Source organism: Xenopus tropicalis, chromosome 1 (assembly GCF_000004195.4).
Source record: "Xenopus tropicalis strain Nigerian chromosome 1, UCB_Xtro_10.0, whole genome shotgun sequence".
NCBI classification, from domain to species: Eukaryota; Metazoa; Chordata; class Amphibia; order Anura; family Pipidae; genus Xenopus; species Xenopus tropicalis.
This window is the reverse complement of record NC_030677.2, coordinates 143,193,306-143,217,454: the sequence shown is the minus strand read 5'-3', so window position 1 is coordinate 143,217,454 and position 24,149 is coordinate 143,193,306. Positions and strand designations below refer to the sequence as shown.

The following is a 24,149-nucleotide window of genomic DNA, read 5'->3' as shown; positions in this document are numbered from 1 at the left end:
TATTCCTCTGCTATTCTGTAATTTAGTCTGCAATTCAGTGTGCTGGTTAGGAGGAATGGGCCATAGCATACAGTAATCAAAACCAATAATAATAAATACATTCACCAACAAAGACCAATTGCTAATTAAATAATATAACATCATGAATTTTAATCTCAATTTGATATTGAATGGCCAATGCAAAAAAAAAAAAAAAAAAACTAGCAAAAAAGTACCACAACCATCACAAGTCAGCTAATGGCACACATACAGCAAAATACAAAATATTTTTCTAAAAACAATGTATAAATGTTGTGCAAAAAGATGCTAAAATTCTGTGGCATTTAAAACAATAGCTTCCAAAAATCTAAGCACTGTTTCTCACAGTCATTAAAAAAATCACTACTAAGCATAGCATTAAATTTAAAATTTAATTAATACAGTAAATTAATATACATAATTAAAAAAAACAACTTACCTCATTTATTAATATATCCGGCTCCTCCTGACAAATTTTTTCCCCTAATGTTGAAACGTTATCCAAAGAAGCAGCTTTGTACACCTTCTTCATGGTTGGTACATAGGAATTCCTGGAGCTTGCATACATGTCTGCTGTTAATATAATTGACTTTACTATCTAGTAATAATTTAAATAAATAAAGCTTTAATGATGGACACACACAGCAGCTCACCCTACAGCTCACCCTACAACTGGCAGCAGAAATCTTGGTACTTGCAGTGAAAACATGATATACAGACAGCCACAGGTAGAAGGATAGCAACAATAGCCCACGCCAATTAGAACTTCCCAGAGACTGATACCAGTTTGAGACATGAGCACTGAGAAGGTTCGGCATGGACTCCAGAATACTCACAAACTTCTATCGATACACCATTGAGAGTATTCTGTCTGGCTGTATCACCACCTGGTACGGCAGCTGTAATGCTTTGGACCGCAAAGCTCTGCAGAGGGTGGTGAGATCAGCACAGCGCATCACCAGAACTGAACTGCCGGCCATGCAGGACCTCTACAGACAGCGCTGTAGGAGGAAGATACAGCGGATCCTCTCTGACCCCAGCCACCCCAGCCACAGTCTTTTCACGCTCCTACCATCAGGCAGGCGGTACAGGAGCATCCAGACCCGCACCAGCAGATACAGAGACAGTTTCTACCCACAAGCCATCAGGCTTCTGAACTGCTGACATTCTGCACAAACCAACACACACTCCCAATAACTACTGGACTCTTTGCAGTGTCACTTTAAGCAAAGCCACTTTAAATCCTCACTGCACAATTTCAAATATTTCATTGCATTTTTTTTTATTGTAAATACTTGTACCTTTATTGCACACTTTTAATATATTTAATATTTGTATTTTTTTTTTTTTGTCTATGTAAAGTTGGGAGGAACATGGATCAAAAAATGTCATTACGGTAATGATGCTTCATTGTTATTTGTATATGACAATAAACTTGAAAACTTGCAAATGTCCACTGGAACAAACCCACAGGAAGCGAGATCTTCCCAGAAACTGAAAAAAGTCTTCTCCAGAGGCTAAACCAGGCCAGAAGAGAAAACAAAAATACATTTAAAAAAGTAGAAAACTCCAGTCACAATGAAGCAATTTCTCATGCTCAGTGCAATTTAAACAACCCCACACTATCCCTGCTTACAATGCCAGAGTAGCCAATCAGCTTATGGCAGAAGTTGACCAATCCCCTTTAGCAATGCACTCACAAATAGCTAGCGACATGTCCTATTTCTTCCACAGCTGTTTGTGTTTATTACACACTGTACACTGTTGCATATGTCATATATAATGTGTAACAATTATTACATTGCACATAACTATAATATCAACAGGAATGTGTGTTGCTCCAACGCCAAATATTACATTCTCCCAAAAGTAAGAAGAGTCTATATTAACAGTGTGCGAATAGAAAAAAAAATAGCAGAAAATAAGGCCCATTGGCACACTGATCCACCTTATGTACCGCTGTAAAAAAAAATATCTATTTTTATCTAATAGTGTTCACCTGCGCTGAGGTTAAATTATAAATTTAGCCAAACTGTAAAACACAACATAATATTTTTTTATTTAGTGGTCTTGTATGGAATTTGTTAGTCTTCTGTACCCTTTTCTGAAGGATCATACTGCTCATAGCTCTTTTAATATCAGTATTGCGCAGACTGTAGATGAGAGGATTCAATAGCGGAGTCAATACTGTATAAACTAGAGACACCAGACGATTACTGTTTAGGGAGTTGGTTGATAAAGATTGGAAATAGACAGCAATGAGAGTTGATATAAATAATGTAAAGACAGTAATATGGGAGGCACAAGTGGAAAAGGCTTTGAAACGTCCCTTAACTGATTTTATTTTCAATATATTTGAAACTATTTTGATGTATGAGAACATGGTAAATGAAAAAGAACCAATACCAATTAGTATACCTCCAAGAAATATGGCCACAATATTTGGAAGTATATTAGTGCAGGAGATGTACAGCAAAGGTGGCAGATCACAGAAATAATGCTTAATCTCCAAGGAATAACAAAAGTCCAGTCTGGAAGTTAGGATAATATGTACCGTTGCATACAGTATCCCTAAGAACCATGAAGCAGCTACCATCCTTACACAGTTTGTGTAATTCATAAGTGCAGAATAGTGGAGAGGATTGCATATTGCAACATAACGATCATATGCCATCGCAGTAAGCAGGAAGCACTCAGTGGCAAGGAAAGTAATAAACAAATGCAACTGAGTCAGGCATTCATAAAAGGTAATAATCTGTGTACTTGATAAGTAATTGGCCAACATTTTGGGTATTATGATGAACGATGATGTCATGTCCAAGAAAGAAAGATGGCTCAGAAAAAAGTACATTGGTATGTGGAGATTTCTGTTTCTCCTTATAGTCTCAATGATGATAAGATTACCAGATAGTGTCAAGAAACTAATTGAAAAGAACAAGGTGGCCATGGGTATTTCATACTGCCCATAACTGGAAAGTCCAAGCAGAATAAATGTATAAACACAGGTATGATTATTGCCCATTGCTACAATAGGAGATAAAAACTGGTTATTGTTGGACTAGACTTAAGGAGGACATGCTTTATTCCTGGCTTGCTTGGAAATACAAAGTTATGGGGCCACCTTATTTACCATTAATATCCTTACTTTATCCTTATCTGTCATTGACATTAATATGGATGAGTTTTTACATATGGGAAGGAAATGAAGTCGTTCATATAGACTCTGCAATAACAATACTTACGTTGGCATTTCATTGAATCTGTAGTTTTAAATTTGAATTTTAAAGTTCATGACAATCTTACATTAGCTAATTCATTAATTCATTAGCTAATTCGACATTCATTAACTAATATGTTTAGCTTTGGAAAAACACTTTGTTCTGATTTACTGAATACATTGCTACAGAGAAATGCAAAGATAGAGAACATTATTACTGGTGACAGTTCTCCTTTAACACAATAAATTCACTATTTAATACAAAACAGATTTGCAAACCACGTTTTAATAAATGCGTACCCATCTTCTTGAACATCATATATTTTTAAGTGTTACATAAAGTCAAATATTATTTAAAATATTTTCTTAGGCTCATGTTTTGAAACACCCCAATACCTCTTTTTCAAAGCGAAATGCTACAATAAGTAAGTACATCTATAATATATTTCCCTTTTACTGTACACAACCATAAGATGTCCAAGGTAATATATAATATATCTATCTATCTGTCATCTAGCACACATCATTTACACACACGCACACATCATTTATCCTTGAGCATTATACACAGTATTTGAAATGATAAATGCTGTAGGGTGTTGTACAGTGTTTTAACTTTTACAGAACTCAAAATATTTCGCCTGGATGGAAAATATGGAACATTCTTTCACTTACCGAGCACAGTGACAAACACACACACAGACGAGATGACACATTTATTTATGTTGAATAGACTAATACATTAGGGAATTTAATTCCTCATACACTTTACAGAGAAAAACATTGTCATATTTTTTCTTTCAGTACAAAAATCTCTTGCTCAGTAATTGATTCCAAGGGACTGTGATTCTAATAGTGATGAATATTAAAAATGCTTTTTCACAAAACCCTTATTACTGTTAAAATCTATTATTGAAATTTGCAAATGTATTCATTTGATTACCAATGACGGCCAGTTTATTAAATTAAACACAACTACACATGCTCGGACATTGCTGCTCTGGAATCACTGTTAAATATAAATGAGTTTGGATTCTCAGAAATCCTTTAAAGCAGCAAAAATGCCCCTGAAAAAGGGGCAGTCCTAAAATACAGGGTACTTTGTATAACAGGGAGATCTACTAACATGATCTACTGCTATGTGAGTCAGGGTTTATGACTCTGTGGGCTCAAAGCTAGTGATAAATAAAACTGCCACACTTGTGAAATGTATAAAATGGCAAAATTGCCCTAAATGCACCGGAATGAATGGGTGTTTTTTTAGCATGATTTTTACTTGCATGTCTTTAAACATGTAAAATCATTAAGTGTGACAGAATTTTCTATGTAAACTAGAAATATACCAAAAATCCTCTGGTGATACAGTAGAACCCCCATTTTAAGTTTTTAAATGACAAATCAACCCAGAATATGATTTTTTTGCCGAATAAAAGAAAACAAAATTCTAAGCAACTTGGCAATATACATTTATTACATATTTGTAATGGGTTTTGAGTTATTGTATATATAATTACTATTAAAAGCAGTGTTTGTCCTTTTCTACTCTCTGCCCTGGGGGCTCTGGCGTTTGAAACAATATAAAACAAGGCAGCAGACTGACAGATTTAACTTGCTGGAGGAGCCTGGCACTTGCAACATTGATTAAAAAGTAACATCCAGGAGTTCAGCAAATGTGGCTTTCCATAGCAATTACATTTACAAATAACTTTTAAAGCACTAATAATGTTCAATACATTGACATTGGAAAGTTGCTTGGAATTTTGTTTCCTTTAAGGGGACCAGGAAAAACTAGTGTAAAATGCAGGGAAATTTTAAATCATGGAAATGTGTTAAAGCAACTTATTCTTCAAGTACTCAAGGAATATAAGCACAAGAGTAATTTTTCCTTTGAAATACAACATTTAGGGGCTGATTTATCAAAGTCCGAATTTCTGACTTTTAAAAGTACGTTTGGGAAAAAATTTGGATGAAATATGTATATTCTGATGTGCATTAATTGCGCGAATATTCGCATCGTGGTCGTACAAAAATATTGTGGTACAACCCGAAAGTTCTGGAATTTTCGTATGTGAACAATCGTAAACGGTGCAAGAAACTTTCTTACTTTGAACCTTCTGTGCATGATTTTGGAAGCCTCCCATAGGACTCAATGGCACTCTGTAGCTCCAACCTGGCCCAAGGAAAGTCTCCCATAGGGCTCAATGGCACTCTGCAGCTCCAACCTGGCCCAAGGAAAGTCTCCCATAGGACTCAATGGCACTCTGTAGCTCCAACCTGGCCAAAGCCTGGGAAAGTCACAATACCAAAGCTTGAATGAATAACAAAACTTTTGTACTCGTTGCACAAAATTTCCCCAAAGTACAGAAAAGTCACAGAAAGTTAGAAAAAATACAATTTTTTTCCATTCGTACTCATTCAGACTTTAATGAATGGGCCCCTTAGTGTACTGTGGAGGGTTAAGTAGTGCAGCATTAATGTTTAACAATGGGGGGGTGTATGAGGAAGACCTCTCTGACAGTCACATGCACAACCTAAAGCAAAAAGAGATCTGCATGACTGTATGAGGTGCAGACTAATTGGAATTTACTATTTGCGTGGCAAAGTATGTATCTTGCTAGTCTTTTAAACCTCTTTATTTTACTAATAATAACATTCACAAAGGACAAATAACCATTTTTGGGAACATTAGGACAACATTTTTATGTAAAATCTGAGAGAACATAAAATCTTGGAAAATCAAGGAAAAGTGCCCATTTATCAGGGCTTACAGGTTGGAGTCGAGGCCAAGGAGGAAGCTGGTGCACAGACTAGGCAGGACAATATCTGGTTTGCAGTAATCAAAGGGTTAAGAGAGTTTGTGGTCATTTCCAGGCAAAAGATCAGGGTAGGCGGCAGTCAGTCATAATCAGAAGTCAAATCTGGAACGTCAGGAGCCAGAAATCAGTCAATACGGAATTATAGAGCACCAAGGAACACGGATTGCTAATGTGGTGCCGTTATTTAAAAAGGGATCTCGTTCTCAGCCTGAAAACTATAGGCCTGTTAGTCTGACATCAGTAGTAGGAAAGCTTCTGGAAGGGGTAATAAGGGATAGGATAGTTGAATACATTGCAGTTCACAATACTATTAGTTTGTGCAGCATGGTTTTATGCGTAACAGATCTTGCCAGACTAATTTAGTTGCCTTTTATGAGGAGGTGAGCAGGAACCTTGATGCTGGAATGGCAGTTGATGTCATCTACTTAGATTTTGCTAAAGCGTTTGATACAGTACCGCACAGAAGGTTAATGATCAAATTGAGGAATATTGGCCTAGAACATAATATTTGTAATTGGATAGAAAACTGGCTGAAGGATAGAGTACAAAGAGTGGTGGTAAATGGAACATTTTCTAATTGGGCCAGTGTGGTTAGTGGAGTACCGCAGGGGTCAGTCCTTGGTCCTTTGCTTTTTAACTTGTTTATTAATGACCTGGAGGTGGGCATAGAGAGTACTGTTTCTATTTTTGCTGATGACACTAAATTGTGCAAAACTATAAGTTCCATGCAGGATGCTGCCGCTTTGCAGAGCGATTTGACAAAATTGGAAAACTGGGCAGCAAACTGGAAAATGAGGTTCAATGTTGACAAGTGCAAAGTTATGCACTTTGGTAGGAATAATATAAACGCAAACTATCTACTGAATGGTAGTGTGTTGGGGGCATCCTTAATGGAGAAGGATCTAGGGGTTTTTGTAGATCACAAGTTGTCTAATTCCAGGCAGTGTCATTCTGTGGCTACTACAGCAAATAAAGTGCTGTCTTGTATAAAAAAGGGCATTGACTCAAGGGATGAGAACATATTTTTGCCGCTTTATAGGTCCCTGGTAAGGCCTCACCTTGAGTATGCAGTGCAGTTTTGGGCTCCAGTCCTTAAGAAGGATATTAATGAGCTGGAGAGAGTGCAGAGACGTGCAACTAAACTGGTAAAGGGGATGGAAGATTTAAGCTATGAGGTTAGACTGTCGAGGTTGGGGTTGTTTTCTCTGGAAAAGAGGCGCTTGCGAGGGGACATGATTACTCTGTACAAGTACATTAGAGGGGATTATAGGCAGTTGGGGGATGTTCTTTTTTCCCATAAAAACAATCAGCGCACCAGAGGTCACCCCTATAGATTAGAGGAACAGAGCTTCCATTTGAAGCAGCGTAGGTGGTTTTTCACGGTGAGGGCAGTGAGGCTGTGGAATGCCCTTCCTAGTGATGTGGTAATGGCAGACTCTGTTAATGCCTTTAAGAGGGGCCTGGATGAGTTTTTGAACAAGCAGAATATCCAAGGCTATTGTGATACTAATATCTACAGTTAGTATTACTGGTTGTATATATATAGTTTATGTATGTGAGTGTATAGATTGGTTAGTATAGGTTGTGTGCTGGGTTTACTCGGATGGGTTGAACTTGATGGACAATGGTCTTTTTTCAACCCTATGTAACTATGTAACTATGTAACCTAGGAGTTGAATCTATACTCGGGCATTGAACCCGGTGTGAATTCTCACACCAGGCGCAATGAGCTAATGTCACTCATCTGCGTACTGATGTCACCACACCATGACCCACGTGGCGCCACCATTTTGGATGCGGTTCTGGAGAAAAGGTGAATGCTGTTGGGTGCTCCATTAAAGAATCTCTCCAAACTGGAATGTATATATCAGTAAATATTGCCCTTTTACAGCATTTCCCTTGATCCACCATTTAGTGATGGGCTGTGTGCTCCCTCAGAGATCACAAGACAGGAAATAATGCAGCTCTAACTGTAAAAGAAAGTAGTGTGGAAGCAAAAGGCAGAACTCCATGTCCATGTCCATTAATTGACTGATGTGGCCTAGCATGTATGTGTGCCTTGGCTTGTTTCTGTGCACTATGAATCTTATGATCCAGGAGGCGGCCCTTACTTCTTTAAATGGCAGTTTTCTATTTAGGATTACCCAATAACACATACTACTAACAAAGTGTATATTTTATGAATATGGTTTATTTAGATAAAGTAGAGTTTTACATATTAGCTTGTCTGTGCAATATATTTTTTATAGATACCTACATTGTATTCCTTTAATATTCTATAAAACAAATGAAAAAAAAATGAAAATTGTATTGTGAATGGAGCAGCTTGCCAGTCCTTTGCACTGATTGCAAAATTCTTAAAGGTATGATTTGTAATTTAGGGAACACTGTTATTTTATAATTTTGCTGATTTTTTAAACCAACCTAACCTATATTGGCAAAACCATCTGTTAAGCTACTATTCAGTATTTCTCTGCCCTTATACTACTTGTATAAGTAGTATATGATCAATATTAACTTGAATTAAGCTCACTATACAAAATCTAAATTCTTTTTTTATCATAAAATAGATAATTTTTGTCAAAAATAAGAAAATATGGTGGTGGCACAAACCAAATCAATGGGGGGATAAAAGTCAAAAGTATGTAATTATTTAATGTATACAAAGCCTATTTTTCTCCTACTACAACAACTACACTTTATTATGCTTTATTGGCAACAGCACATGGGGTGAATTTTGTCATCAGTCTCATCAGGGATTTTTAACCCAAAGTGTCTGAAATTGCCTAGTGATTCCAAAATCTAGGCTGGCTAGTGCAAATAAAATATATCAATGCAAAGGCACACGATAGCTTAAGGCAAACTAATTATCAAACCTTTTGAACCTTGATAACTTCCAGTTTTATAGGCAAGTTCAGTTTGTGAATTCATGTTGCAGAATAAAATGAATCCATCTTTATAATGTAATTTGCCACCAATTTCTGCATGTATCACTTATAAGATAAACTAAGGTGGTTGGGGATGACAATAATGTTGATACAAACTGGTTCACAACTGGCCCAGATTCCCAGTGTCAGACCCTCAACAAGAGTCTTCACTACCTTGTCGTCCTACTCTAAATCTGTGCACCGGAAGTGTCACCTTCCAATAGTTTTATACCAGAGAGCTATGTACTTGCCATTTAATTATTGTAATTATGGATATAATTACATAGGGTGAAGAAATGGACAGTGTGACTCTTCTAAATGTGTGCCCAGATGCACATATCTCCCAGAATATGAATAATTTGTATGTAGAGTTGAGTTAGTATATAAAGTATTACATCATTTGTTATTTATATAAGGCCATGTTTAATTCCTCCTGAATCGTTCAAAAACTGTATGGTTGTCTAGTATTTGTAGTGCTGCACAGGCATCTGTCATGTTTGGCCATGTCATTACAGTTCCCAGCAATGATCATCAACTAGAAGCATGGTCATTGGAAGCCATCATGGTAGCTAGTGTTTAAATTGCCATAGGTAGTATATTTACCACTTAACCAATGTCAGGTAAATGCTGGTCTTTTTATGACTTTCTAGCCCTATATCTAGCCAAGGAATACAGAGGGAACATTTGGTCAACAAATGCAAACCTGAATGGATACTGTAGATGCAAAGTTCAATATAAAAAAACAAATTATTTAAATTCTGGAGCTGAACCTTCAATTCTACATAAACAACTAAATCAGGGCAATATTCTTATACTGTGCTAAATTTTTTATTATTCTTAGATGCATATAAATGCATAAACACTTTTTTTTTTTTTTTTTTTTCAACTAATCCAAAATAGCATTCAGGAGTGGTGAGTTTATTTTGGAATTTGCCACTTTTGTTTTTATTTTGTCAAAAGTAAACTCGTGCCAAATATGTTTTTCATGCTCCTTTTTATATCATTGTTTCTCAGTGTGTAAATCATGGGGTTAATTACAGGGATTATTACTGAATACAGCACAGACAGAAATTTATTAACATTAAAAGACTGAATGGCCATGGGCCGTGCATACATAAAGATGGTTGTTCCAAAAAATATAATTACTACAGCCAGGTGGGAGGCACAAGTAGAAAATGCTTTTTTCCATCCTCTGCCAGAGGGTATTTTGCGTACAGTGGATATTATAGAAATATACGATACAGTGATTGGCACTGATGAACTAAGCAACACAATCAATGCTGTGATAAAATCCACTAATTCTACAGCTGAAATGTCCTCACAGGAAAGGTTAATGACCGGAGAGATGTCACACACATAGTGGTTGATAACATTAGGTCCACAAAAATTCAGTTTAGAGATTAGACCTACCGAGAATGAGCAAGACAAGAAGCCCAAAAACAGGCTTGCCCAAGTCAGACTCCAGCACATCTTGTTTGTCATGATACTGTGGTAGCGTAATGGAGTACAAATAGCCAAATATCGATCAAAAGCCATTGCTGCTAAGAGGAAGCACTCTGTACATGCCAGCGAAAGGAAGAAGTACAATTGTAGTAAGCACCCACCTACAGAAATTGTGTTATTGCTAGTTACAAGGCCATCCAAGATTTTAGGGATTGTCACTGACACATACAAGCTTTCTAAGCATGCCAACTTGGTTAGAAAGAAGTACATTGGTGTATGCAGCTTGGAATCCCATTGGACTATCACAATCACTGCTACATTTTGCAGGATTATGAATATGTATGCCACAATGAAAAATAACAAGAGGCAACTCCTAATGGCTGGAGAGCTTTGAAAACCAAGCAAAATGAAGTGAGCCACAGCTTTCTCATTGGTGCTTTCATTAGATGTCATCATCATGGTGGCCAAATACAGTACAAGGTTGGCCTTAGTTCAGATGGTATTTGAAGTTCTTCCACTTTGGATTTATATTCTCTGTTGAATCCCAACAATCACGGTATTTTTATGTTTAAGAAAAAAGGGATTTATGAAACAACATGTCATCACATTTTCATATATAGGTATGGGGTCCATTATCCAGAAACCTGTTATCCACAAGGTATTTCTTTATTATTATAGAAAAATGATGGGAAGGCCATCAACCTTAGACCAATATATTATGTCAACCAGATATGAACTTCTTAAAGTTGTAATTCATGTATCCCTTTTTTCAGAAAGCCCTAGCAGAAGGGTCCAACATAGTTATAAACTCATCCTTAGGTAAGTTGTTCCCAAACTGTGACACTAGCCCTATCTTGGCTACAAAGTAGTAACTAGGGAGCCCAAGTTAAAGGATATTTATGAAAAGTTTAGGGGAGGATGCTTGTTGGCTCTCTTTATATAATCTGGAAACCCAGTTTGATGGTGGATTAGGGTTAAATTAGGGATGGGCATGTATTTGCTGCTCTAAATTTTCTTTGAACAGTGGCTGAATGACTGACCCATCAGTGTTTTCATATAAGTGTAACCTTATTATGAGTAAATGGGGACACTGAACAAATGTTTAACCTGAAAGCAGGGCTTTAACCATGAAACCACTTTTTCAAACAAAATTTCTTTAACAGAGTCACTGATTTGACACAACTACATACCAATTTGTTAATATAGTAACCTAATAGAAAAGTCTTTAAATTCTTCAGTAAGTTTGTTATCCAAGCTCTGTGACATTAAAGACATTAAAATACAGGCACATTCATTTTCAAAGATGTCCCTTTGTGTTTCTTTGTATATTGTTTTCTATAAAGTCTATAACTGATGCTAGAGTGCTGTACCATGGATTGTAGCATAACTGCTGTAATAAATAAACAATAACTTTTAAAGAAATCCCTGTAACCAGATTGGATATTGAATTCACGGAAGAGTGTATAGTGCTCTACTATATTTATACAGACAAATCTCACACAGAAGAGGAATGGAAAATGCAGCCACAGCACTTTGCCAAAGAAACCCATCACTTTTCAAGTGATATACTGCATAGTATTTATAAGTACTGCTTTATCATACATTTTTCTTTTTTTTCTAAAATAAAATGTTCTACCTGTTTATTTTGTAACTGCTTATCCTTTTTAAGGTTTTCATTTGTACAGTTTGCCATTTTGTGAACACAGGTTGTTGAATCTCCTTTTCAGTCCATTGCCACTAATACCTTCAGACTCTCCTTTTATATGCGCCATAGGCATAATTATTGCTCCTTTGGGACTTATCTACATTTATTGTGGGAATGGTCTGAATTTGAAGCTCTCTCTAGTGCTTTGCTTATCTTACCATAATATATTTAAAATGAACAAGTGTTCATCATTGTAAAATTATTTTATTAATGAGCCATAACCAATATATCCCATATATTTCAGAAAAGAATCTTGAAATGCAATATTTTAAATATTCCAGCCACAGATAGAGTAGGGCCATGCTACCATATAACTAGGACATTACAAAATTCTAAACTTGTCTTCTACATACTATTAAATGACTTATGGTGATAATATTTATACGCAAGTTCCATTACTTACAGTATATCTGACATTCATATATCACATTGGCATTGTTGCTTTGCGCAGTCAAACTCCATTGTGTATTATGAGGTGTGACTACCACATCCCCATCCCTACAAATATATATCCTTTGCAACTGGAAACACAGACAATTTTGTAAGTGCTACAACCAAATGTGAAGCAACTATTAGTTAGGAGCAGATTTATCAAAAATCACGGTTAAACAAGGCAAAACTGGCAAAAATTATGATTTTCATGAAAAATGAAAATGGTGCCACATAAAATTTGTTTTAGAAGTCAATGGGAAGTGTAACTTTCCATCAAGCTTCAAATATTTATCAACATGAGTCAGTTTGCGTCACTGATTTTTTTTTTTTTTTTTTGCTGCAACCATTTGCAGTTTTCATAAATATACACAACATTGCAGTACAAAATAGCAAATTGCAGTTGCATTGTTACCACCATTTTTTAAATAGCTGTTCCTCTGTAGTGTATATTTTCAAAAAATATTAACCATGGTCTTCCTTCAGAACAACTTCTATTTGAATATGGGTGTAACAGTTATATAATTACTTTGGGTCAGCTTTATCAAACTGTGAAATTAGAGCTCACCACAGAAAAATGTATCCACTTAATTAATTCCTATAGGATTCTTAGAAGCATATTTATCAAATGGTAAACACTAACTTCCACCCATTAATACAGTAAATATGCTTCTAAAAACCCCATTGGAATAAATAGAGAGTAGGTGAGTTTTTCTGTGGTAAATTTGATCTTTTGGGGTGCAAAGACTGGTGGAAACCACTTTCTCCAGATTCACAAACAGAAATCCACCTAAATTCTGACTTTATCGCCACTTTTCTGTTTTTGGTGAAAGAAAGACAGTTTACAGACTCTTTTGAGAATTTGTTGTTTAAACGACATTTATACAATGTTTTAACTGCATTTTTTCCTGACATGTTTCCCTGCCAAATGGAGTAAAGCTCAGTGTAACTCTGTCAGACCAATTCTAAGCTCTTCTGTTTTGTTTAGTTTCACCCAGTCTCCAATTCACACCTCTGTTAGGGGCCCCACTGGGGGATCATTAACGTATTAATGGGGATTAACAAACTATTGTTAGGGAACAAGTTTCTGTCTAACCCTAGAACAATAGGTGCAAAAAGCCTCACTAACATTGTATAAACAAGTAAAACACTGATTAAAAAAAGTTTATATATCTAATATATAATGTATATATCTAATATATAAAATGTTTTTACCTCACATTTGCATTGTTATGCTAGCTATACTAGTTTTAGCTTAATGAATGAGACAATAATACAATTTTTAGTGAATATGCTGTATACATTTTTATTTAAAGGAAAAGTAAAGCCTCACAGGCAAATTTTTAGTTTTAGCAGCAGTGCCCCCTCTTTAATCACTTCACTGACATTTGCCCCAACTTATCTGTGCCCCCATAGCATGTCCAGAACTACAGAGCTGCTTGACAGCATTCCTCCCCCCCCCACCTTTAGCTGTGTCCCTTCTGTTCCCAGCTGCCATCTTGGTGATCAGCAAACAGCACATGCACACTGGCACCCAAACTGGGATATTGGGGTACAAGGTTGGACTGGTCCAACAGGGCACTGGATAAAAACCTGGTGGGGGTCCTAGTCCTAGTTTTCACCAGGCATGTTGGTGTGTGGATTGACCTCTTGACCAGTAATGAGTAGGGGCTAGAGAAGAAGGTATTTAGACCCTTAAATCTTGTTACCGAATGTGGAATTACACAGAAATATAGAAAAAAATTGAAAGCCCAATTGTCCTGTATAAAATGATGTATAGCCTTCCTAGGCAAACTAAAATGACCCTTCAGGAAATGCCCCCAAAGTGGCATATGAAATGCAAAATCCTGCTGGTAAACTCCTTATTCCAAGGCTCATGTAGAAGGCTCATGGGATTGGGTTTGATGGCACTGACAGATTTACTAAGAGCTAAAGGCAAATTCATAAAAAAATGTTGGTGAAAGAACAATATCTGAAAATGGTCTGTTTAAAAGACAAACCACTCCCCGGTTGCTAAGGTAATTTTGACCCTAGCAACCAGATAGCTGCTGAAACAACAAACTGCAGAGCTTTTGAACAAAAAGTGAAAAACTAAAAAACTGCAAATAGTAAAAAATGAAGACCAGTTGCAAATTGTTTCAGAATATTACTCTTTACATCATACTAAAAGTTAATTTAAAGGTAAACAGTCCTGTGAGTTTATCTTGTGAGCATAGATGTGTCACAGACACTTATAACAAAATCCAAGATGGGGAGCTCCTATGACAACTGTTAGGACCTTGATCATTACTACTACAGCTGAAACTGAAAGGCTGGTGCAGTAAGTCCAGTATATAAAGTATGGCATTTCTAGCCATATTCATTTTTAGGGGTACGTTTACCTTTAACTGTAATTCTACTGAACATGTGATAGTGTTACCTCTAGCAGGCTAAAGAAGCAATTCAGTTATGGACAGGAAATATGAATATGTAATGAGTGATTAGAAAACGGAATGCAGCTAAAAATAAGGGGCAATTAATTTATAAATCGTGATGGCTTTATCTCTTGGGGGCTGATTTACTAACCCACAAATCCGAATCCGAATGGGAAAAATTCCGATTGGAAAACAAACATTTTGCAACTTTTTCGTATTTGTTGCGATTTTTTCGTCGCCGTTACGACTTTTCGTAAAAGTGTTGCGACTTTTTTGTAACCATTACGACTTGCGCGAATTGTCGCAACTTTTTCGTAGCCGTTACGATTTGCTCGTATCTTGTCGCGACTTTTTCGTATTGAGCGCTCGTAAACTGCGGGCAAAACTTTCAGACTTAGCATGATTTTGGAAGCCTCCCATAGGACTCAATGGCACTCTGCAGCTCCAACCTGGCCCAAGAAAAGTCACGATACTGAAGCTTGAATAAATGCGAAACTTTCGTACTCGGCACGAAGGCTACAAAAAAGTTGCAACAATTCGCGCAAGTCGTAATGCTAAGAAAAAGTCGTGATATTTTGTGAACCAGTCGTAATGGCTACGAAAAAGTTGCGACAATTTACGAAAAAATCGCAAAATACCGATCATTACGAAAAAAACGCATTCGGACGCCTTCGGACCGTTCGTGGATTAGTAAATCAGCCCCTTGATCTGAGTGATGAAGTGAAAAATTGTGATTGTGAAAATAATGCGCAAATATTTTCTGAAACCTTGAACAGTCGGGATTTATTGAAGAAAAAAACAGAAAAAATCACCAGAAAATAACATGGCAAGTAATAAAAATGAATGGAATTGTCTTTATCAATTTTATTTTCCCAGTTTATAAATGGTTGCGATTTTCAGCTACATTAAAAATCAATGGAACATTGTGATTCTACAAAAAACCTTACTGGGAATTTTATGTTGCATTTTTTTTTTCTAACTATAAGGTAGTGCTTAAGAAAAAAAATGTGATTGCATTAAAAAGTAATACACTTATCACTTTACACTTACACACTTTACCACTTTACCACTTTTTTCTTAACCTCAAAAAAGTATTAAATTGGCCTTTAAGGACTGGATGGCCTCAATTATGTTAACGTGATCAATGGCATAAAATTGAAAAAAGGGCAACTCTGCTACATCACTGGTAAGGCATAAATCCTTTGCCCCATTTCCCCCACATTGCTTACATGTACAATTCTGCCTCAGTTATTGCAAAGGACACAACTGCGCACTGATATGTTTGTGTAAATTCATCTTGTTTTATAGTTTGTCCTTAGTGTGCTAACATTCATTTACATTAGCCGCTGAAGAAAAACACATTTTTAAAATACATTATTCCATCACTGCCCTAATTTTGTAACATGGTACTAAAGTTTGTCAGCCATCTTTGAAGGCACTTTTATACATTGTTGGCTTGAGAAAGTGCTAGAGAAATGACTTTGGGAATGTACTTACAGTTTGTAATAAATGCAACTTTTGTAAATCCTAATTTTTAGTATATCAGTACTAGTGTTTAGTTGTGCTTTTGTAGTGATTTGATCAGCTTTAAAAGTGCTCTTCTGATGTCCTTGTTTCTAAGGCTATAGATAACTGGGTTCAAGAGAGGTGTTATATTTGCATAAAAAATAGACAAAAGCCAAGTTTTATCAGCAACCAGTTTGGATTTGGGGCGAAAGTACATAATGCTGGCACTGCCATAGTATAGCAAGATAACAACTAAGTGTGATACACATATTGAAAAGGTTCTGCCTCTCCTATTCGCTTTTGGAATCTTCAAGACTGAAAAAAGAATGCGCACATAAGATCCAAGGATCAAAATAAAACAACCAAGCATTAAAAAACCACCCACCACAAAAACAGTCGCCTCAACAAAAAATGTATCATTGCATGAAATCTTTAACAAGGGAGGGATATCACAGAAATAATGATCGAGAACTTTAGAGCCACAGAAATGTAGTCTAAAAGTAGTAACAGTGTGAATGGCTCCATAGATGCATCCAATGATCCATGTCCCAGCTGCCATCTGAAGACAGACAGCTTTGTTCATTATGGAGGTATATCTCAGTGGGTTACAAATTGCTACATATCGGTCATAGGCCATAAAAGCAAGTAAGGATGATTCTGAGGCTGCCAAGGACAGAAAACAGAACAACTGGGCTGCACATGCTGCTGGAGATATGGCTGAATGTTTAAGCAGAATTATGAGCAGCATTTTGGGTATAGTAGTATTTGTATAGCAAATATCCATAAAGGAGAGGTTGCTGAGAAAAAAATACATGGGCGTGTGCAGGTTACAATCCAATTTACTGAGGAGGATGATTAATATGTTTCCAACAACTGTTGCAAGGTAAATGATAAGGAATATTAAAAAAAGTAGAATGCGCAATCTGCCTTGGTCAGAAAAAGCATTCAAGATGAAAACATCTTCCTCTGTGCGATTATCCATGACTGGTTTATCTGCTATGGGCTAAAAATGCTGACAAAATGAATGATATTCAAGATGTTATAAACACACACATATTTCCAGCAGAGGATGATCATGTTCAGAGAACACACAACCAGAGTCATGCATTGCTGGTCAGTAAAGTATCTTTTAAACATGGTTAAGTATATCTGCTGTGGATAACTCTCCTGAAGTACTTTGCCAGCCTAGTACGTTGCCAAGTTTGTGCATAATGTAGAGCTTATATATTCTGTTACCTGGTTTGACATAAATACCTAGAGCCATTTTTCCCTTGAGTGGTTTTCCTAAGAGTTATCCTGCTGTTACAAATTTGTTTTGCAATTCTTGTACTTCAAGTGACTTTTTATCAGCCTTTATATGGCAAAAAAAAATTTGGTTGTTTTGTGGTCCCTAATTTTACATTTGCCCACATTTTACACAAATTTTCTGGTCCCCTGACAGACATAAAATGGGGGTTCTACTGTAATTAAAATTTGCATACAGCTGTATTTATTAACACTAAAGGAATGTATGGTTTGCCAAATGTTATCATTTCTTTTTATTGTCTATAGATGATGTATTTAAAACAAATGAGGAGGGATTTCATCCTGAATTCAACTCTTTGCAAATGGGAAATTAACCAAGCGTAAAGGAAAACACCATCATTTTCCAAAAAAAAAATAATATTTTAGTTAAATCGGCCATTAAGTGAAAAATCACATTTTTGATAGATACTGCTAAGTTTTACTATTCCAAGGTACATGACCCAGGCATAACCCATCACACTCTCACTCGCTATCCAATAAAATGCGTGACACTATCATCTTGGAATGATAATGGCCACAGCTTTATTATTTTCCAGCAATAAATTTACATACCGGGCCAAATATTTACCCGGCAGACTGACAAGGGCCTGCCCTTGCTGTGACAACTATCCTTCATGTTCAAAGGTGACCCTCCCAATTCCTTATATTCCCAATAACTAACTATAAACTCTTGTACCCCATCCCTCCATGGCCACACGTGTGACAACTAGAAAACTAACCCTTAATCCACCCCATTCTAGGGAGGGTGGGAGGGGACTTTTCTGACCTCTTGCTCCCATAAAATGGTGGCCAGGAAGCCTGATCCTAGTGCTAAAATGGCCCTCTAGTCCAACCCCCCCGTCTACCCCCTCCCCATTTACTTGACCACCTATGGGATTTGAGAGGGCTAGGCCTGGGTCATGCTGCCCCCTCCTCCAATATACGCTGCTATCCGGGGGCTTTCTTGACCCAGGCATAACCCATCACACTCTCAAACTAAACTTGCGCTATCCAATAAAATGTGTGACACTATCATCTTGGAATGATAATGGCCACAGCTTTATTATTTTCCAGCAGTAAATTTACATCCAATAACAATTTAATGATATACAAAATATAAATTCTCCATACAACATTTTACAGTAATATCAAACATGGTAACAGAACATGGTAAACAAAAACACATGAGCCCCTGTCAGTCTGCCCTTCCTTACCTGAAGCAATATCCTCCTGCTGTAAAACCTCCTGGCCCAGAGGATACGCCGCCAACCTGTAAATATCAGAGAGCCTCCACCTTACCTGGAGCGCCCGCCATCAGTTGTTATTAATTCCCCTTGGAATGCCTCCAGAATAATAGCCACCCACCTTAGGGGTTAAACCATCCCACCAAGATAAGCCTCTCTTACCGGGCCAAATATTTACCCGGCAGACTGACAAGGGCCCGCCACCGCATGCTTAGTTGGACACCTTCAACTTTGCTTGCACCTCCACGCCTTCCATGCCATTTCAATAGCTTCTTGCAACGTAAAGTTGAATAGGTCCAGGCCAATCTCATTAAGGTGAACCCCGTCTCGTGAAAAATAAAGAGGCTGGTTCTCCAGCTCTTTATGCCTGACTGCGACCCACCCTTTTTCCTGGACATATTTTGTAATTGCCCTGTTAATTTTTATCCTTGCCCTGTTTATGGCCATAGGAGACTTTGCTCCACGCCAGTGTAATCTGGGGATGATATCGGACCAAATAATCCCTACCGCGGGGAAGCTGGACTCTAGTCTAGCAAGATCATTTTTAATATTCCTGATCAAGTGTTTCATGGGGCAGAACCCTAAATCATTCCCTCCACAATGTATAACTATCATGTGTGGTGCCCCCAATTTTTCTGCCTTCTCCATCACCCTTGGGACTAGCTCATCCCATCTGAGCCCTCCTACCCCTAACCATGAAGTTTTTACCTGTGATCTTGGGAAGCCCAGCTGCCTCCCGTTCTGCCGGACTGTGGCACGTTTTGCAGCCCTGCGAATAAATGAGTGCCCGACGATGCATACTGAGCAGGGGTTGACACCTAAAAGACACTGTAGTTAACCTTAGACAAAGAAATAACTTTTTTTTTTTTTTCAACTTCTATTTGTAATCTAAGAATTCTGCCCGTGTAGGCCTAACATAGGACCTAAATCTGTCCGATTCCCACCTCCCGATTTGTCTTACTTCCTCTGCTTCCAACCCCCAGCGGGCCGCCTCTGTGGCGGCGCCAATACGGAAGGAATGACTGCCGTATTCTGTTGCTGCCAATCCCAAGCCCGTTAGGGCCTTTTTTAGAACTGCAATAAACTGGAATCTGGATAAGCACATGCCGTCCTGGTGTACTAGGTAAGTGCCCTGTCCCGTAGGTCTGACTTGTTGGTGTACCCTGTTGCACTTTACTGGGCATGTCTGGCAACCTTCTACCCCAAACAGCGGTACTGTGAGTCCTTTTCCTTCTCTATCTGTCTTGGAATTCCTTATAATAATAGTTATGCCTTCCTCTGATACCCCTACATCCCTGGTTTGAATGCCCCCATTTCCATGTTTGTTCTCGCTGACCAATTCCGAAATTCTAAATGCCCCATAAAAGGCCCACGAAAATGCCAATTGAAACAACGCTTCTTCGTATGGTGAGTGGGTTAGGCCCTGCAGTTGATTGAATAATCCCTCCAGTATGCTGAGTGTGATTGGGCGACGGTTGTCAATTGATCTTTTCCCCCTTTTTAAACCCCTTCACTGCTTGTTGAATAACAAACTCCTTTGTATAGTCTCTCCAACCCATCAACTTAAACAAAAAGGCCCATGCTGCCAACTTTTTATCCAGGCTGCTCACTGACACATTACCCTCAAATTCTTGTGACAGCCGCCACAACAGCAGACCTAATTTGGCACTATCACCCACCAATTCCCCAGCTCTTGCCTCCAGCTCAAACCATTCTGCCCAAACCCGACTGTATCTCACCCATGTTTTTGGTGCTACTGACCGTTTTACCCAGTCCAGCATACCTGTTATATGAGTTGCCAAACTAGTTCGGGGCACGTTTCTCCCTGGGCTGCCGCTTCTGGGGCCAGCCGTCAAAACCTGTCCCACTGGAAACGTGAGAGAGAATCAGCGATTTCATTAGTGTGGCCTGGTACATGCTTTGCCTCGAACCTTACATTTAATTGTAAGCAGCGTAGCACCAAGTGTTTGAGTAGATTGAGGACTGGCCGTGACCCGGAAGTGAGATTAGTAATTGCCATTACTACCGACATGTTGTCTGTAAAAAACACCACTGACTGGTTCTTGAGTTGGGTACCCCAGAGTTCTATAGCCACTATAATGGGAAAGAACTCTAGCAAGGTCAGGTTGCCTGTGAGCTTGTTCTCTACCCAGGTGTTGGGCCATGATGCTGCACACCACTTTCCCGCAAAGTAGGCCCCAAAACCTGCTGACCCTGCTGCGTCCGTAAATAAATGCAGTTCCCTATTTGGCCGCGGTTGGCTCTGCCAGTAGTCTGCCATTAAACTCCTGTAGGAACACCCTCCATACCTCTAGATCTTCCCTATGCCCCGCATTCAGCCGGATAAAATGATGTGGTTGGCGAATGCCCGCTGTTGCCATTGCTAAATTTCTCGAAAACACCCGCCTCATGGGTATGATCCTGCATGCAAAATTTAGCTTGCCTAGTAACGACTGCAGTTGCCTGAGGGTTATCTTTTTTGCTTCCCGTGCATAACCTACTTCTTCTTTCAACTGTTGGATCTTATCTTGGGGGAGCCTACATTCCTGTCTGATTGTGTCAATTTCGATTCCCAAAAAACGGAGGCAAGTGGTGGGGCCCTCCGTTTTATCCGGTGCCAACGGGACTCCAAACGAGTCTGCCACCCTCTGAAACATTTGCAATAGGACCGCACATAGCATGGAATGTCCCGGGCCCACACATAGGAAGTCATCTAGGTAGTGTATTACTGAATTTGCTCCTGCCCGCTTCCTGACCACCCGTTCTATAAAGGTGCTGAACGCCTCAAAGTAGGCACACGAAATGGAGCAGCCCATGGGCAGGCAGCAGTCTACGTAATAACCACCTTCAAAGTAACAACCTAAGAGGTGTAATGACTCCTGGTGTACTGGTAGCAGCCGGAAGGCTGATTCCACGTCCACCTTCGCCATAAGTGCCCTGTTTCCTGCTTCTTTGACTAGGCGAATTGCTTCGTCAAAGGATGTGTAGCAGACTCTGACTAATTCCCGGTCTATATCATCATTTATCGAACCCCCTTTTGGGTGCGACAAATGGTGAATCATCCGGTATTTCCCCGGTTCTTTTTTGGGTACCAATCCTAGTGGGGAAACCCGCAAGCCTGGTAGTGGAGGGGTGGGAAAGGGGCCTGCCATCCGCCCCAATGCTACTTCTTTCCTTAGTTTTTCCAACACCAAGGTTGGATTTTCCATTATGGACCTCAGATTTTTCGTGGATATTGTCCCCTCCCCCCCCCCCTTTGTTGGTATACGGAAACCCGATTGAAACCCCTCCCATAAAAGTGTCGCCTTGGCTTTGTCAGGGTACTCACTTAGCCAGGGAAGCATCTCCCTTACCTTCACTGGTGTCGCCCCCTTTTCCAAAATTGGCCTTGGTTGAACCTGTCCGGTTGTGCTTAAAACACCTGCTGTATGGGTGGGTTCCTGCGCATAATGAGCATTCGTGCCAAAAGTGGCACGAGGTTCCCCATTTGCAGTTGCTGTCGTTGTACGGCCAGCAAACACCTTTTTTGTGGGCTCCGGTCGGGCTGGGGTTCTGCCCGCCGGAGCTCCCTGGAAAGGGTTGTGAACCTCCTGACCCTGCGCCTGTGTACCCTTGAAAGCCTTTATTATTCATGACTCTCATCCACAGCCCTATGTCCCTGTGGTCCCATTGGAGCTCCGCCCGCATGGCCATTCTCTGCCGGAACTGCTCATCATATCTGAGCCATGCTAGTCCCCCATATACCCTGTGGGCCTCCCATATATTGTCCAAGTAACAGAATAAGGCCGAACATTGCTCCGGTTTTTTCTCCCCTAAGATACTCGCTAGTATGCAGAAGGCCTGCATCCAGTTCCCGAAAGTTCTGGGTATCAGCCTGAACCTCCTCCTATCCTCGTCTTCTTCCTTCCTGTGCTCCTTTCATTTTTCAAATTTCTCTATGTTAAACCGTTCAAGAGGTAATAGCGTGAATATATCCACGTATTCCCTCTTCCAAATCCTTTCCCTGACCTCCGGTTTTAGGTGGGCTCCCAGTGGGCCCTCGAAGCCCACAGGTATGCGTGCCCTTTTGCCGCATCTGAAATGGGGGTCTTTTTTTTCTGTCTGATTTGGAGCTACTCCCTGTATTATTTTAGCCTGAGTCCCCCGGGCCCTGGCTTGTAGTGGCCTGTGGTGGCTCAGCCGTGTCCCTGCCGCTGACCCCTGTATTGGGGCTCTGTTTTTCTCACTGGCCCACTAATTGCTGTACGCTTGCCATGAATGTTTCCCATGCTGCCGCTCCTCCCGGTTGGCTGGCTCCCTGCTGCGCCCCTACCTCTCTTTGTTGGCTCCCTGCTTGTGTTGTTGTGGTTAGGGTAAACTTGTACCATTACCTGCTTGTGTATCTCCTTGGGTGTCCAGTCCTGTGTGTCCTCCTGTCGCACTGAGGTCCATGTTGCTCCTGCTTCCCTGTGGGGAGAGAAGTGGGAGGGGTGCCTATTCCTGTCCCCCTGCCTGCTGCTGCGTGCCCTGGGGCCTGGGAGACTGATTCCCCTTGCCCCGCCATGTTGGCCCCTCCTAGCCCCAGGTTTATGGGCTGCTGGCCCAGTGGTGCGCTTCCCAGTCCCTCTTCCCTGGTGGTGCGCTCTGTGGTGGCACCCACCCCCATTCTTGGGTCCCCCCCCTGCACTGGGGCACCCGCCATTTCCCCCTCTGTCCTGGCCCCCCTCATAGCCGCTCCAAATTGCCCCTTCGGCTGGTGGGCCTGCCGCTCCGGAGCCTCTGCCCCTGCCGCTGGCATCCCCTTGTGCCAGGGAACCCCCTATTGCCTCTGTCTCCCACTGGCGCCGTTGCGTAGGGGAACCGCGTGGTCTCTCGCGAGACCTCATATTCACCTCGATCTGTCGTCGCACAGGCCTGCCCCGCACCACTCCTGAGGCTGCCGCTGCTCCAAGCTGGGCACCGCTCCTTCGTGCCTTCGCTGCTGGGGGTCCTCCTCGACTCCCTCCTCGCGGGCTTGATCCTCCGCCGTCCTGCGCCTCTCCAGGGTGAGTGGGGGTCCGCGCCGTTCTTCCTGCTACCCGGAGGGACTTTCTGGTGCCGGTGGGCTCATCCATCTGGGGGGGGTCGGCTCTGCTGGTGCTGGCTTGTGGCGCTGTCGGGCTCCTCG

At 39.9% G+C, this 24,149-nt stretch overlaps 2 protein-coding genes across 2 annotated transcripts; both read right to left on the bottom strand.

Moving 5' to 3' along the window:
* Positions 1–9,923: 9,923 nt before the first annotated feature.
* LOC100487398 (olfactory receptor 6B1-like) lies at positions 9,924–10,880 on the bottom strand. The gene has a single exon (XM_002934310.2). It carries the CDS (start codon positions 10,878–10,880, stop codon positions 9,924–9,926), a length of 957 nt encoding a protein of 318 aa, XP_002934356.1.
* Positions 10,881–14,166: 3,286 nt separating this feature from the next.
* Positions 14,167–17,457, bottom strand: LOC116412258 (olfactory receptor 5V1-like). Its single transcript, XM_031906094.1, has 2 exons — positions 16,861–17,457; positions 14,167–14,226 (listed from the first exon to the last, which is right to left on the bottom strand). Exons 1-2 carry the CDS (start codon positions 17,455–17,457, stop codon positions 14,167–14,169), a joined length of 657 nt encoding a protein of 218 aa, XP_031761954.1.
* Between the last annotated feature and the right edge of the window lie 6,692 nt (positions 17,458–24,149).

Coding starts and splice junctions, on each gene's coding strand:
- LOC100487398 (XM_002934310.2), bottom strand. CDS start 10,880: ATGATGATGACATCTAATGAAAGCACCAATGAGAAAGCTGTGGCTCAC.
- LOC116412258 (XM_031906094.1), bottom strand. CDS start 17,457: ATGGATAATCGCACAGAGGAAGATGTTTTCATCTTGAATGCTTTTTCT. Junction 14,227..16,860: donor TTGAGGCGACTGTTTTTGTG/GTGGGTGGTTTT, acceptor CTTCTTCTCTAG/CCCCTACTCATTACTGGTCA.